This window comes from Pocillopora damicornis, chromosome 3 (assembly GCF_964200805.1).
Source record: "Pocillopora damicornis chromosome 3, jaPocDami1.2, whole genome shotgun sequence".
Classification (NCBI taxonomy): domain Eukaryota; kingdom Metazoa; phylum Cnidaria; class Anthozoa; order Scleractinia; family Pocilloporidae; genus Pocillopora; species Pocillopora damicornis.
This window is the reverse complement of record NC_142672.1, coordinates 14,487,152-14,501,259: the sequence shown is the minus strand read 5'-3', so window position 1 is coordinate 14,501,259 and position 14,108 is coordinate 14,487,152. Positions and strand designations below refer to the sequence as shown.

Below are 14,108 nucleotides of genomic sequence, written 5' to 3'. Positions count from 1 at the left end.
ATCGCTAACAAACCACCTGTTGACTGGACACCTGCACCAAGTCACGTGACTGTCTAAACCTACCAATCGTCGAGGTCGTCGCTTGGATACCTGCTCTTGTTTGTCTCCTCTATAAATTCTAAATGGTTTCAATTTTTATCGCTTGTTTCGTTTATGGGTAATATCTGCTATGGATTAATTTTAAAATACAATCTCTTTAGGAATGTGTGATTCATTGTGAAGATGTTCGGCTTTTTGACGGCACCTTCACCAGCGCGTCTCAAATTAGTTTAAGTACAAACAGAATTAAAGGTCTTACATTGAGTTGTTTCGGCGTGGCCACAATACATGATCGAGTATTTCCCAACATGGGAAGTCTTAAACTCTTTTTACTTTCGAAACCCTTGACTTAAAAGGAATGGCCCAGTTTATGAATCTGTATAAAAAATTCAGCTTCAGAATTCGACATCATATTATTAGAGATAACCCCAGCCATCTCTAAAGTTTATATCTCACGACCTTAACGTAAGAGATCAGTTAGAAAAAAAGATGATAAAAAAAATTCTGCATTTTAAAAGATCGAAACGGATCTGGAGTTTGAAAAAGTTTGGGGCTACTTTGTAACCACCTACTTCCAGTCTGGATTCGAAAACACAGCCCGTCATCTTTGAACATTGAGATAAGCACATTGTGGTAAAACTGAAATTTCGCGAGATCATGAACTCAAATGTATTTGAACGACTGTGAATATGTGAATATCAAATATTTGAAAGAGATATATATATATATATAGATATATAGATATATAGATATATATATATATATATATATATATATATAGATAGATAGATAGATAGATAGATAGGAAGTCTGCTAGTCGATTTTCGCGTGGAACAGTGCTCAATACGTTGAAGCAGAGCAGAATAAATATTATGAGAGGAAAAAAGGACGCAACTACATTTCCCGACAAGCCTGTCTCGTGAATCGCTTCACTCTTCAGGGGTTTAAAGCGATTCACAAAACAGGCTTGTCGGGAAATGTAGTTGCGTCCTTTTTTTTCTTCTCATAATATATATATACATATATATATATATACATATATATATATATATATATATATATATATATATATCTCATTAAAAGAGTAATAAGTCTCCAGACATTTAATGTACGCTAAAGAGTTTCAATAATTTAATACCTGTTTACAACTCTTGAGAAATATCGATAAAAACAGAAATAAGACCGCATAAATTAAAATGAAATAAATTATGAACGACCTACTTCGCATCTACCTCATGGCTTCAAAGAAGCGTGCAATTTAAAAGTAGCAACTAACATATACATCTTGAAGAGCGAAATACGATGTGGAGAATGTTTATTAAAAATGCTACACCGTTATTTTTAAAAAAATTATGTACATTAATACGATGCAAGATTTTAGCGAAATAAAATATCCTTCAGTTGACCTTATTTTGTACGCCTAAGTATGCTCTACAACGCTACACACTGACGAGATGTAAAGATGGAACGATAGTTCCGCTACTATGCAAAAAAGAAAACAAACAGCACAAGGTAGCGTTAAGAATTATGTGGGGTGAGGATCCTAAGCAGTAAGGACATGCGTCTCCTTACGACATTTCTCCATGAAGCTACCTACAGAAATTTGTCATTTGAAGAAAAAGTTCCTTCTTTTGATAGTTCTGTCGACAGACGTCTGTGCATGATGGCATGAGCTAAAACCCAATACACCTTAACATGCCGGAACACCGCGAAATTTAAAAAAATAAAAGTAAAAAAAAGATTGATAAAAAGTAGTTTATACATACATTAAGTCAATTTGTGTGTAGCTCGCGCTCTTCGTGCCTGAAGTCCACCATCGTGGTTTTCGCTAACCAGTAACCTCGTTCCTAACATGGAAAATGGTGGGTTTACGTTCGTGTCGTTTGAAATTGCAATCCGCTGTCTCTAGTGGTAACCGAAAACCAGGGTGGCAGACTTAACTCAAAAAGTTCACGGGCTACACACAGATTGAGTTTTACTATTTTTTATCATTTTTTCAAAATTGAAAAAAGTAAACTTTTTTTCAAATTTTATGGTTATTTCATCTTTTTAAAATTCCGCGGAGTTCCCGCATGTTCCGGTTTTAGCACATATGGTGCATGGTTTAGGAGCAGTTATCAGCTATTTTTTGGACTAAGACAAAAGTGTTTACACAAAAAATGCCTGTTCTGTGTATATCTGTATATCAGGCTCTATACGCCCTGTTGATGCCTGTGCGAGTTTCCTTTTTCAGTCTCTTTTGGCTGTATTACAATACCCGCTTGACTTCTCCCAATGTTTAAAGCTCTTATCAAAACTATTTGTTTACTGTTATCAGACTAGTAGCTTTCAACAATGACTTGTTCCTTAATAGCTTGTCTCATAGAGACTTAACCGTATATGATTCGTTTCTTGATGTCTTGCGCCTCAAAGACCTGTTCGTTGGAGACTCCTCCCTTCATTCCTTGTCCTTTAACTTCTCCTTTGCTATTAACGCCTTTTCTCCAGACCCTGGCTCTTTCATCATCTTTAGCAGCTGGCCCCCTTTTATGCCTGGATTATCAGTCTAAGTGCTCTTTTTCTATCTTCATAGGAACTGTAGTCACCACTTGGTTTTCAAACACAAATCTCTTGACTCTATCAAACAAAAAGAGAAAGATGAACAGAATAGCCAAGTACTGGATCCAAGCCATCTTGATGAGCTGCCAAAATCCTGGACGGTATCTTAAAAATAACGTTAAGGTGAACTCTGTTTGCAATTGAACAACTCCTGATGCGAAAATCTTCAAACACAATTCTAAGAAACAGTTGCAACACATCTCTTAAAACCTTGATAATGGTTGGAAAATATGCGAGGTGTAAATGTATCATTGAATATCATCCCATCCAAGGAAAGGAGATTGAAATACTCTTAGTCAGAGGGGTCTCAATAACTTTTTCCATAAGTGGCTGCCACTAGTGTAATTGGCGGCCATGCCTTAAGGTGAAAATAACCAAGAGAGTCTCTTTGTAGGCTAAACAGATGGTGGTGAGACATCTTGCAGACTTACAGCTCATTGAAACCTCAGTTTGGTTGTATCAAGCAATGAAAACTTAGATGTCAGCTCCAGTGGTGTACATGGGTTAACTTAAGAGCAACACTTTACCTTTTCAACAAAAGCTAGTGGCGGCCCTGAATAATATCCTAGTAATGATTGCTTGCAGTACATTAGCACAACCTTGATACACTTAAAAGTTTTACTAAAAGATACATGATTGTCTCCTCTGGGTAATAAACAGTTCCTTTTATAACAAATGGCTGCCCAGCTGCTCTACCAGTTGTCCACACAGGATGGAATGACACATATTCTGTGGTGACTGACAAAGCATAAAACAGGACTAGAATAAGTTTCTCTTTAGCCTTTGTTGGATAATCATAGATATTTTCTCTGCAGATACCACAACAGCACAAGTTAAATTCTTGGTACAAGGATGAAGTAAATTTTCCACCAATTTCATCTCATAACTTACCAAAAAATACAAATTCACTTAAAGTCAACTGGTTTGGTCAAATAATTCAAATATTTCACTGAAAGGAGATCAATAAACTCCACTCAAGGCTTAGTGAGAGATTTTAAGGTCCAGATTTGAGACACTTTGCTCTCACATTGCCTTCATTCCACTAGCGGTGTGAAGAATTGCCTCTAAAAGGTGAGGAAAACCTGATAAGTTTGGGGAGCAGGGTAACCTGGAATTAATCTTTGCAACCTAGTGATGCTTTTAACTGAAAGTATAATAAGGTCCTGCAACTTTGTGAGTCAGTCTTGTCTGTACTTCAGATATCTGAACCATCAAAAAATATGAATAATACATAGTTTGCATTGATTAATTTTAAAAACAGGACTAATAAGCCTTTCTTTACATGACGCTCTTTTATCAGAGGCTATCAAAACCTCTTACTAGGTAAAGAGCTTATCAATACCTACCATTACGTTGGGTGTATGCAGTAAATATGTCATACAATTTATAAGCATCAACATTAGAACTTGAACCATCAATAACTGGTACCTACAACCAGAAAATTGTTAATAATTGGCTTAAATAACTGTCTACACTTAAAATTGGTTTACTGGCATAAGAACTCACACCAGATGGTGTCAAAACACAAGAGTCTTTTGTAAATCAGTAAAGCACAGACCAAAGGAGAGCAGATAACAGAGTTTGCAGATAGCTGCTGACCTGCTAAGAGGCTCTGGAGACCCATAGCCACAATGAAAGAAGCAAATTGTGCATACCAGTATATTGCATTACTCTATTCAAGGTTATTCTTTCAGGATTCATTTGTACTCCTTACGTTATATAAGACGTGTTGTCCTTTGTAAGGTAAGGGTCCTGACTGCTGAAGAATCAGTTTTCCAACTGTTGAAAACTCTGCACCAGCTAGAGGAGATGAGTGATGGATGTAGGCCATGCTCTCCATCTGAAGTCTGACATATTTCTGAAGAAAAAGAAAGACATCAGGACAGCTGTTGATCATATCAGATCTTCATATTACTTAATTCACTCTTAACACCTGAACATAATATGCATATTCTCCATACCATTAACTTAGTAAACATTTCCAATGGTACCAACAGGGGGAATTTTATTAACAGTCAGGAGCCTCTTTAGTTGGCAACTGTTTCCTACACTCTCATTTTTTCTTAATGTTTGATTCAAGGAATATACTGTAAGGAAAATTTTGATGCTAGTCCAGTCATTCACTAAGGGTTAATTAAGAGAAATGCAAAAGAATCTTACTCAAAACACCACTTGCATACTGACTGGCAAGATTCCTAAATCAAATATCTCCAACATGAAAACACTGTGATTTAACAAGCAAGCCATGAATTTGCCTTTTCTTGAAGCATTCTTAACAATAGTGCCACTCTCTACTCTAACAGGGAAACTCAAAGATTTGCAATGGAGACCACCTGTAATAATCAAGCATCTACATGGAGGAGACATTACAGCACAACTGTTATCCTTGTGCTTAAGATACCAGAATGAAAAGCTTCTGCAATGGGTCGCTTAGACTGCAACACGACTCAAAATGTACAGTGTAACTTACATAAAGTTTGTAATCAAATATCAGCAGCAGTTGTACAGAATGTATTGCCTCAGAGTCTGACAGGGGTATCTCAATATTGAAGTGAAGGCTGTCATACTTTCCATCCAGGTTACCATCTGTTTCCCAAGACTTAATCCAAGAAAAACAACATATTACTTACAGTGTGAATGATAATTGTGGGAAAATTCGATTCAACTATCTCATAATTACAGTTCTAAATTATCACAGGAAAAAATTTGAAATTAAAGAATATTAGGGTTCGCAGTCACAGTAAAAAACTAATATCTCAGATTCAGTTCTAATCACCTTTATGAGTGGAATTCTAAGCTTTTCCTGCAGAAGATGGTTAAAGTTTTGAAACGTACTGTAGGCCATAAATGAACCTGGGGTATTTCCTTGAAGAACGACAAGCAGTTCGTGTTTAAAACGAACATCGGGTTGCTCTCTGAAAGAACTTTCCTTGAGCCAGAAACCTGCAGTGTTTCACAACGATTCATGAGGTTTACAATTAATTACAAGAAAGTTAAGAGCTTAGAGTAGAACAGTATTGAATAAAAAACGAAAAAATAATCAGAAAATTTGCTTACCGTGCGTGACATAGGCAATAATCAGGGGTGGTATAAAAGTCAAAATTATGACAAAGAATTGGAAAAGAGTCGCTCTGCTACAAATGTGAGTCTTGTATTTTTGTCGTACATTATGCGTATGAACTACGTACATCACCATGTCGAAGAAATATTCCTGCTTAGCGACGAACTTTTATAAACAAAAATTGGCGCTCTCTCACATTTTTCCCTTCGTAGATTGAGCCCGCGAATGTAAAGAGGAGAAATACATTTCTTCAATGGGGTGGACTGATCGAGTTTTTTGCAAAATGTTTCTTTGTTGAAATGGTACAAAAGAAACTAAAATTATTATAGATATGAAATAATAATAATCGAGTACGTTGTATCCATGTTCGAAGCATCTTTTCCATTTTGATCTCAAGAACTTCCGTGTTTGAAACAGGTCAAAAAGAATTACCTTACCCCTCCCCTGCTTCTCAAAATTTGCATTATGTATTCGGCCCAGATCCTTAGAATTAAATCTCGTTCAAGATGGCGGACGGCAAGGACATTTTTGTACTGTGTTAGATATTTCGCAGAATTATATACCTCTGCTCTGTTGTTCTATGGCTCATTGGAAGGAAGATGAAATATTTGCAGACAAGCTAGCTCGTTTATGTTGTGATCATTTCAACAAGTTGAACAAGAAGGGAAAACCTCAAATAGATGGCGAGTGGACTTTGTTGGCTGCTATTGTGCTTGTTCAGCAAAGAGGTTAAAACATTTAAACCTATTATTTCTGAAATGAAATAACTATTTGGTACTAAACTATTTACCTTTATTTAATACCTATGTTTTTCGGATAAGCATGGCTAATGAAATTAAGGGATCAACCCGGAAGGCTTGGAACAAATCTGAAGAGTTTGCCACGCAGATCTACAGGGTCGGAAAATGCTAAGAGTACAACGCATAAATTTCTCCTGCTAAATTCTAGTGGCCTGAGCGAATTTCATCCAGATGCTTAACTTCATTCTCTTGCTCCTATGTTTTTTTTTTAACAAAAACCCTGTTTGCGAGTGTCGACAGATTCCACTTCGGCACGTTACAAGATTTCAAGGCAAAGGCTTCGCAGACTTTTCTTTCTTATAGTTTACCTCTGGGAATCAGTTCTTTATCCATCGTATGCAGGTTAATTATGATTTATTTCTTAAATTTATTAATGATGTGTAGTAGTTCAAATACTATAGATGACGATGACAACTCAACAACAAAATATTCCATGGAGGTGGTTGCAATGGGAACTGGTTCTAAATGCATAGGAAGAAACAGAATGAACAATCAAGGTAAAAATTTGGTACAATTGAAAGAGCCTTATAATTGCTTAAAAAAATTGGAGATGCAGACCATAAATTTCAAGCTGTGAAAGAGTCATCAAATAATTATTCACAGAAATGTTGTGTTTGTAATTGACTATTATGCTATTTATGAGTAATAAAGGACATGTACAAACAAATTTTGACGTAGCTTTTACATGTGATGATAATGTAACCATTTAAACAATTTTTTAGTACAATGAGTCCAACTTATCTAAAGTTGTAAACCTGGTTCAACTGTGGCTCCAACTCCAGAGCATCTTTTATCAGTCTCTGAAGTACTCTTCTCCACTAGTATACAGTTCTTCTTTTAAAATTACAATGAGCCAAATTTGTTATGCTCAATAACAAAGCAGTGATGACTGACTGTCACTTCCCAAATATTCAGTTAAGTTCAGCTTGGTTAACTCTTAATAACTCCCATAAGTGATCAAGACAGAATTTCTCCTTACAATATCAACACAATATCAAGCAGATGAGTGATAAGAATAAAGACAAATATTTATTAGGGGATTATTACCCAATACCAAATTCTCCAAACTAACCTTACAATAACTTTATGACAGTAATTAGGTCTTGAGAATTAAAGGGTTAACTCTTTAACCCTTAGGAGTGACCACTTAATAATTCTTTTTTACAATATTATTACGTTGTCCTGAAGAAAGGTGTCAAGAAGACAATAGAACATCAACTCAGGGAAATTGTTTGATTTTATAACAAATTCTCAGAGCCAAAATTATAAGAAATGTATAACAAACAGTGAAGAGAATTGACTTGTGGATCTTAGGTATAAAAGGGTTAACCCTTTGTAAGCTAAAATGTCCAATAACCAGGCAAACATGCAATGAAAATATTATAATCAAACTTATCAGGTTTCAGTTGTTATCTTGATCTTACTCCAAAATCTCATGACTAATTTACAGGGAAATGTGTGGAAGCTAAACGGTGAATTATCAATCATAGATCTTGGGTCAGAGTTTAAGGGTTAATATAGCATGTATCTCTGCAGGAACTATTTTAAATGACAGCCATGCAGAAGTTATTGCCAGGAGAAGTTTTCTCAGGTCTGAATGCTAATGATCCTTTGTTTTAATTCTTTTAAAATTTTTTTTGTTTGTTTTTTTCATCTATTTTTGAGTCTTTTTATATATTGGATATTTGTTTTAATATATAATTATTGTGAAAACCAATGTTTAGCCTTCAAGGACCATACTTAATATATTGTTAGGTGTGATCAATGTTTTTTTTCTCTCAAGGTATCTTTACCAGCAGTTATGGTATGTTTATAAAGAGGAGAAAAGTATATTTGTTTTCCAAGATGAAAGTTATTTATGCAAGCTTAAAGATGGAGTGTCCTTTCATCTTTTTACTTCCCATACACCTTGTAAGTATTTCATTTTTTGTTACCTGAGTCAAATTACTTTGTACCTAATTGAACTCTTTTTTTATCTGTAATTATTTTTAGATAAGTCTTAAACTGGGCAAAAGATTGTTTATTAACTCTTGTAGAAAATAATTTAAATATGATATGACTGTTAAGTTATTTGGTTGAATCAAACTTGAATCAAACCTCAGTGGTATTTAAATTAGTTACCAACCATAATTCCATTTTTCAGGTGGTGATGCTTCAATCTTTCCAAAAGCAGAAGATGATACTTTGGTAGTTTCAGGATTACAAAGTCAAAGCCTTAAGTCTGGAAAGAGAAAATGTCAATCACCCTCTGAAATTGTCACACCCATGGATTCCTCAAAGAAAATCTGTCTTGAAAAGAAAACAACCAATGATTTAAGCTCTGACATTCTGATTGAAACCTCTATTGTATCATCAACTGTGCAAATCTTTCCTCAAGAAGCTACTGGCATGCATAGTGGTAACCACGCAAATGAAACCTCAGCAGAATTCTCATTGTACCTATCAGACTCACAATCAAAATGTGAAGACCTAAAAAATTTCACCATCAACTGTAAGGAACAAAAAGCAAATGGAACACAAACAGATCCTGTGAGTATAAATAATGATGAGACTGGACATGTGGTGGCCAATGTCAATCAGATACAAAATAATGGTAAACAGTACAAAGATGTGCATAGAACAGGAGCAAAGTGTGTGCCAGGAGGTGAGCAGGATCTTCTTCAACCTGGCATTGGATACCATACTGTGGGTATTTTACGCACTAAACCAGGGCGTGGAGATCCTACATTTTCAATGTCATGCAGTGACAAAATAATGAAATGGAATGTTCTTGGTATCCAAGGAGCTCTGTTGTCTTACTTTTTAACAACTCCAGTGTACCTGTCATCCATTGTGGTTGGTATGTGCCCCTATGATGGCACTGCTATGAAGAGAGGAATCTTTGAACGCACTTTATCTGTATCATTGGACTTGTATAGTGAATTTTGTCATCATAAGCCCAAGACCTTTCAAGCAGATGTGCAGTTTGAACACAGCAAATATAAAGTCATGGAACAGAGTCAGAGTAAAGTATCTTCATCCTCAACAGGTAAAAAAAGATGAAAACTTAATTTCTCTCACTACATTTCAAGTATTTCAAGTATCGGTAAATTATTTCTGCAAAGCCAAGTAGAAAAGCTGCCTTATTTGAAGAGATTTGACTTCTTTCTCGTGTTTCTTAGGGCGGTTTTTCACCACTCCTTTTCCCTCTTCCTTTGTGCACATGGAGAATTAGAGATAGCTTGTGAGGAGGCCTTCACTTTGAAAATTGAGGCACACCGAGGTCTATGTAGAAGCTAATGACAAATTGTACCACTTGGTAACTTAGTATTATCAACTAAGAAACTTATCCCCTTTATCAACTTGTACCTCTAACTTAATGTGTACAATGTTTCCAGCTGTGTCAGTTACATGCAAGATAGCAGATGAGGATTTATAGAGTCTTGTCTGTTACATGCTGTATTTCCACTGCTGCTGCTGTTACCAGTCTTTTGCAAGGAGCTAATATAAAAGCATGTTTCCTGATTTTCCCTGATTTTCTTCCTCTGACAGTTTTTTTTTTTTTCAAATTTATTACAATTAGCTATTATTTGGATTAAAGATCCCTTCTACCATGAAATTTCTGTTAATGGACTTCGACAGGGCGTTACTAAAAAGAACCTCTCATCACCAAAAGCAAGGTAAAAAATGACCAGAAAAACTAAGATTTCTGTACAATTTTTCCATGTTGTCAAGATCATTTAGTTTTGTTCATTTCATTTCATTTTCTTCATTTCAAAGGTATTTAAGAAAAATCCACGCTTTTTTTATTAGAACCTGCATTTGTAAAGCAAGTCTGTTTGAGACATTCAAAGCTCTGGTTGGTAGCATTCCTGTCTGGAAGCTTCCGTCCTCATTAAGGTTAGTCCAACTAGTGATACATGGTACACTCCTTAAACTGATTACAGAGCTTTTATGTATGTAATGGTAACTGCATTAGCAGTATTAAAGCCAAGGAAGTCCTTAATTCATAAATATGGTAATTTAAAGTATGGAATGTTTATTTTTTTTTTAATTTGGGTGGCAAAACTGGCACAAGAATTCTGGTGTTGAATAAGGATCTGGGAAGCAACTCATAGTGACAAGAGGCAACACTCGAGGAAGTGTCATGACTCAGAAATGGGATTACTCTCTGGCTGGATGGGCCTCTAAGTTCATGCCTTAAGTTTAACCCTGCAACTTCTATGAGTGACCAAGACAAATTTCTCTCAACTATTAAATACAAAATCATGCAAACTAGTGATGGGATTATAGAATATATTAATTAGAGGATTATAGCTAATACAATACAAAATTCTCAGAACTAACATCATAAGAATTTAATAACAGAAAATAGGGGGAATTACTAATGAGATCTTGGAAGTGAAATAGTCACCCTGTCACCAATTTCTATCATCTTGATCTTAAAAGAAATATGAACAAAGTGTGCAGTACACTGTTTAACTAATAAAATGAAAAATTTATTTACCACAAGTTACATCAAAATTATCTGACTTTATTTTCAGGCAAAAGGAAATAACAAGCTACCACAATGCAAAGAGACAAGCTTCAATATATAATGCTGTCAGGGAAAAATTCCTCATTGCATTTCCAACTTGGTGCCTGAAGCCTGACAACCTATCAAATTTCACTGGATCAGAATGAAAAAATAAAGAACTTTCGTGGTTCTTAGCCATGCTAGCTGCAACTTGTAGGAGATATGGATTATTTGTGGTCATTACTCAAAATTTGTAAAGTCATTTAGCCAATTGGCCACTGTCACTAGTGTCAAGAGAATGAATCAGTTTTATTATTCTGTTAATAGTTGCACAGTAATCAAAATAACACGAATATTAAGAAGCTGGAGTACACATAAGAAATTTAAGCAAACCCGAAGACAGCATTCTATTCAACCTCATAAACAAATTCAGCCAAGGATACTGGATTTCATATTTCTGTTTTTCTCTGGCTGAAGATTGAGTGGTAGTATACACTGTGCATATACCTGTATTTACAAAATCGCAGTTTTGTTGTTATGCTAATTTACAATCCATACTTTTTATCACAGCTCCAATGTACCTGATTGATCCTACAATAAAACACTGAAATCTACACAAAGATGCCAGGTCAATCTTTTCTTAAAGTAACATCTAGTTCAGCATGTTTAATCTCCTTTAGAACACAATATATTTTGCCAGACTATTAACCCTAATAAAACCCAAAACCAATCTGTAAGGTACATTGACAATCCAAGAGTTTATATTGAGTTCAATCCAGAGATTTCAACTGAAGCATTTACATTCCAAAAGTGTTTTCCCCACTATAGGCAATGTACAGGAAGCCATCTTCATCTTTGTGTTCTTCGTAGATAGAACCCATGGTTGAACTATAAGGGAAAAGTACAAACAGTGAGTATGCATTGTTAGGTGAATAACTATGGAACCAGGTCAGTTACAACACACAACCAAAGCACTTGCTTCCCCACTTTTCTTATCAAATACTCTGAAAAAGTGTCTGTTAACTTAAAAAAATTTTATGCACTTGTACTTTTGTTTTGGCTGGTTTTTTGGTCTATTTTGTTGACTTAAATTTCACCAGTGAGCAGTTTCAATTGCTAAAAATCTGTATGATGCATGCATGGTGACTTTGAACCTCTCAAATTGTTAAACAAAAAAACTACAGCTGAGTTCTTAGAAAAAGAAAGATGGTTCTGAAAATCATGCAATACCACTGCTAAATGTTGTGAACTACAGGGTAACGATAAGATACTGAAAAAGAGTGATATAGAAGGGAAAGCAGAATCTCAAAACAGAAATACAGAAACCTCCTGGATAAGTTAACTGGATGGTGTTGTTGCATGAGGTAAGTCACACGGCAACTTTTAAGTTCACATGAGACTCAGGCAAACTGGATGTAGAATTGATCAACAGACTGTAATTTGACCTTTGTTTCTATGTTAAATTATTCTTCTGGAAAAGTACATGTTCTTTATTGAAAAAGAAAAAAAAGAAAGAAAAAAAAAAGGAAAATCTCTATGTACACGCGAAAACACAAATGCACAAGGTAGGAGCATACCATATTATCAAAGACCCATCCGCACTGTCAGTATAAACAAGGTAGCACATTTTGGTGAATTATATATTCTGCCACCAGCAAATGTAAATTACGACTTAAACAGCTTTCTTTCTTCTTGGTATTATTCGGACAAGCCTGAATTACCAGGAGCTGTAAGAAATATCTATTCCCCGACAAAACCTCCGCTCTTGGTTATGTACCTCTGTTGACTTACAATTAAAATTGCGAAATTCTTTGGAATAAGGAACGAGCTCCTCTTTTCGCACAAAAACCAAAGGGATCCGTGGGGAAAATAAACAAAGCACATACAAGCCTTTCCAAAAGACAGCTGTGAAACGAGGAAAAGCGTCGATAGGAGACTTAGATACGGGTTAGCGATGAAAGAGTTTGGAATCTGAGAGCGGCCATTACAAGTAAAAGCGCCGCAAGTGCAAAGACGTCTGAATTTCTCTTTCTGGGACACTTTCGAATCTCCTCTTTTAAGACCGAACTATTTAAGAACTAAATCTCCGTTTTAGTTTGGTAGACGAAAAAAGAATACGATGTTGCTTAAAAGAAAAACTCACTCGAAACCAGAGTTCTTCTTTGGAAGGCAGATTTAACGATGTAAACAAAACGGTCGCAAAAAACAACTACGTTGAGGAAAAAGACGGTGATTTTGCTTCGCTAAATCTGCTCTGTAACTAATGTGATACAAACTTACAATGAGACATTCGTTTTAAAAGCTTGCTAACATATTTGCAACAAACCTTGTCTGTGGAAGAACTTTGTTGACAAAAAGAAACATCGCCTTTTCTGGAGGAAGCTGAATTCTCTTCCGGATGATGTACATGAACTGCGCCACTGAAAGGAAACACAATTAAATAGCTCACAAATTTTTTGTCACATAGGAACAATATATGATAATACACAGTAAAATAGGCAAAAATTTAAACACTTTAATGGTTATCAACGAGACACAACAAACAAAATCCTCGAGCTGAAACAAAGGACGAAACTACGTCGAGTTTAGCCCATTCAGTTTACAGTATTTCCCGTTTAATGGCAAGCTTACCTGTCAGATCCGAAGGAACAAGAAATTTCCTTTTATCGATATCTTGAATGCTGGTTTTAGGTGCTTTCTCAACAACGACCTAGAACAATAATAATAGTAAATCAATCTTGCTTGATACTACCAAAAATAACGTTTGGACGCGAGCACTCACGGGAATTCGGTCAGGATACTTCGCCCTTATCTTTGCAGATTCGTGGCATCTTGACTCTACAATAACAGAGAAACAGCGGTGAGAATATTGTCAAAGCGATAAATTAAGGTGTACGACTTAACCTGCCTAAGGAATGTTCCTCTTTAAAACTCCACTTCATTGTCAATGGCAAAGTAGCCTAGAATAAATGCTCTTCTGATGGAAGCAATTCTTCCCAAATATCGATTTATGCTGCGTAAGTTCTCAGAATGTTTGAACACGTGACTTTTTGTTATTTTCTTATGTGACGTCATTAAACTACGTAATATTCCATATTTGGCGCGATTTTAGGTC

At 35.6% G+C, this 14,108-nt stretch overlaps 3 protein-coding genes across 8 annotated transcripts; 1 reads left to right on the top strand and 2 right to left on the bottom strand.

The window, feature by feature from the left end:
* Positions 1–1,150: 1,150 nt before the first annotated feature.
* LOC113678047 (transmembrane protein 231) lies at positions 1,151–6,092 on the bottom strand. Its single transcript, XM_027194919.2, has 7 exons — positions 5,695–6,092; positions 5,414–5,580; positions 5,108–5,236; positions 4,352–4,495; positions 3,984–4,065; positions 3,270–3,375; positions 1,151–2,742 (listed from the first exon to the last, which is right to left on the bottom strand). The coding sequence occupies exons 1-7, from the start codon at positions 5,831–5,833 to the stop codon at positions 2,580–2,582; spliced, it is 930 nt and encodes a 309-aa protein (XP_027050720.1). The 5' UTR covers positions 5,834–6,092; the 3' UTR covers positions 1,151–2,579.
* A 94-nt stretch (positions 6,093–6,186) lies between these two features.
* LOC113678039 (tRNA-specific adenosine deaminase 1) lies at positions 6,187–11,613 on the top strand. 6 transcript variants are annotated; one of them, XM_089200540.1, is made up of 8 exons: positions 6,195–6,426; positions 6,900–6,995; positions 8,035–8,089; positions 8,282–8,409; positions 8,642–9,526; positions 10,061–10,157; positions 10,291–10,377; positions 11,022–11,613. In XM_089200540.1, exons 1-8 carry the CDS (start codon positions 6,279–6,281, stop codon positions 11,158–11,160), a joined length of 1,635 nt encoding a protein of 544 aa, XP_089056666.1. In that variant the 5' UTR covers positions 6,195–6,278; the 3' UTR covers positions 11,161–11,613. The 6 variants fall into 6 exon arrangements, with proteins under 6 accessions (XP_089056670.1, XP_089056668.1, XP_089056666.1 ...); XM_089200539.1 differs by having other exon boundaries at positions 10,258–10,377; XM_089200541.1 differs by having other exon boundaries at positions 6,293–6,426; positions 6,886–6,995; positions 10,258–10,377.
* Positions 10,955–14,051, bottom strand: LOC113678041 (gamma-aminobutyric acid receptor-associated protein-like 2). Its single transcript, XM_027194913.2, has 5 exons — positions 13,902–14,051; positions 13,776–13,831; positions 13,625–13,703; positions 13,320–13,413; positions 10,955–11,881 (listed from the first exon to the last, which is right to left on the bottom strand). Exons 1-5 carry the CDS (start codon positions 13,933–13,935, stop codon positions 11,791–11,793), a joined length of 354 nt encoding a protein of 117 aa, XP_027050714.1. The 5' UTR covers positions 13,936–14,051; the 3' UTR covers positions 10,955–11,790.
* Between the last annotated feature and the right edge of the window lie 57 nt (positions 14,052–14,108).

Excerpts from the sequence above, each read along its gene's own strand:
- LOC113678047 (XM_027194919.2), bottom strand. The coding sequence starts at position 5,833 with ATGGTGATGTACGTAGTTCATACGCATAATGTACGACAAAAATACAAG. Across the intron at positions 5,581-5,694 it reads TATTGCCTATGTCACGCACG|GTTTCTGGCTCAAGGAAAGT; the intron begins GTAAGCAAATTT and ends GAAACACTGCAG. Across the intron at positions 4,066-4,351 it reads GACAACACGTCTTATATAAC|GTACCAGTTATTGATGGTTC; the intron begins GTAAGGAGTACA and ends TTCTGGTTGTAG.
- LOC113678039 (XM_089200539.1), top strand. The coding sequence starts at position 6,279 with ATGGCTCATTGGAAGGAAGATGAAATATTTGCAGACAAGCTAGCTCGT. Across the intron at positions 6,996-8,034 it reads AAACAGAATGAACAATCAAG|GAACTATTTTAAATGACAGC; the intron begins GTAAAAATTTGG and ends GTATCTCTGCAG. Across the intron at positions 10,378-11,021 it reads AAGCTTCCGTCCTCATTAAG|GCAAAAGGAAATAACAAGCT; the intron begins GTTAGTCCAACT and ends CTTTATTTTCAG.
- LOC113678041 (XM_027194913.2), bottom strand. The coding sequence starts at position 13,935 with ATGAAGTGGAGTTTTAAAGAGGAACATTCCTTAG. Across the intron at positions 13,832-13,901 it reads TAAAGAGGAACATTCCTTAG|AGTCAAGATGCCACGAATCT; the intron begins GCAGGTTAAGTC and ends CTGTTATTGTAG. Across the intron at positions 13,704-13,775 it reads AGTATCCTGACCGAATTCCC|GTCGTTGTTGAGAAAGCACC; the intron begins GTGAGTGCTCGC and ends TTATTGTTCTAG.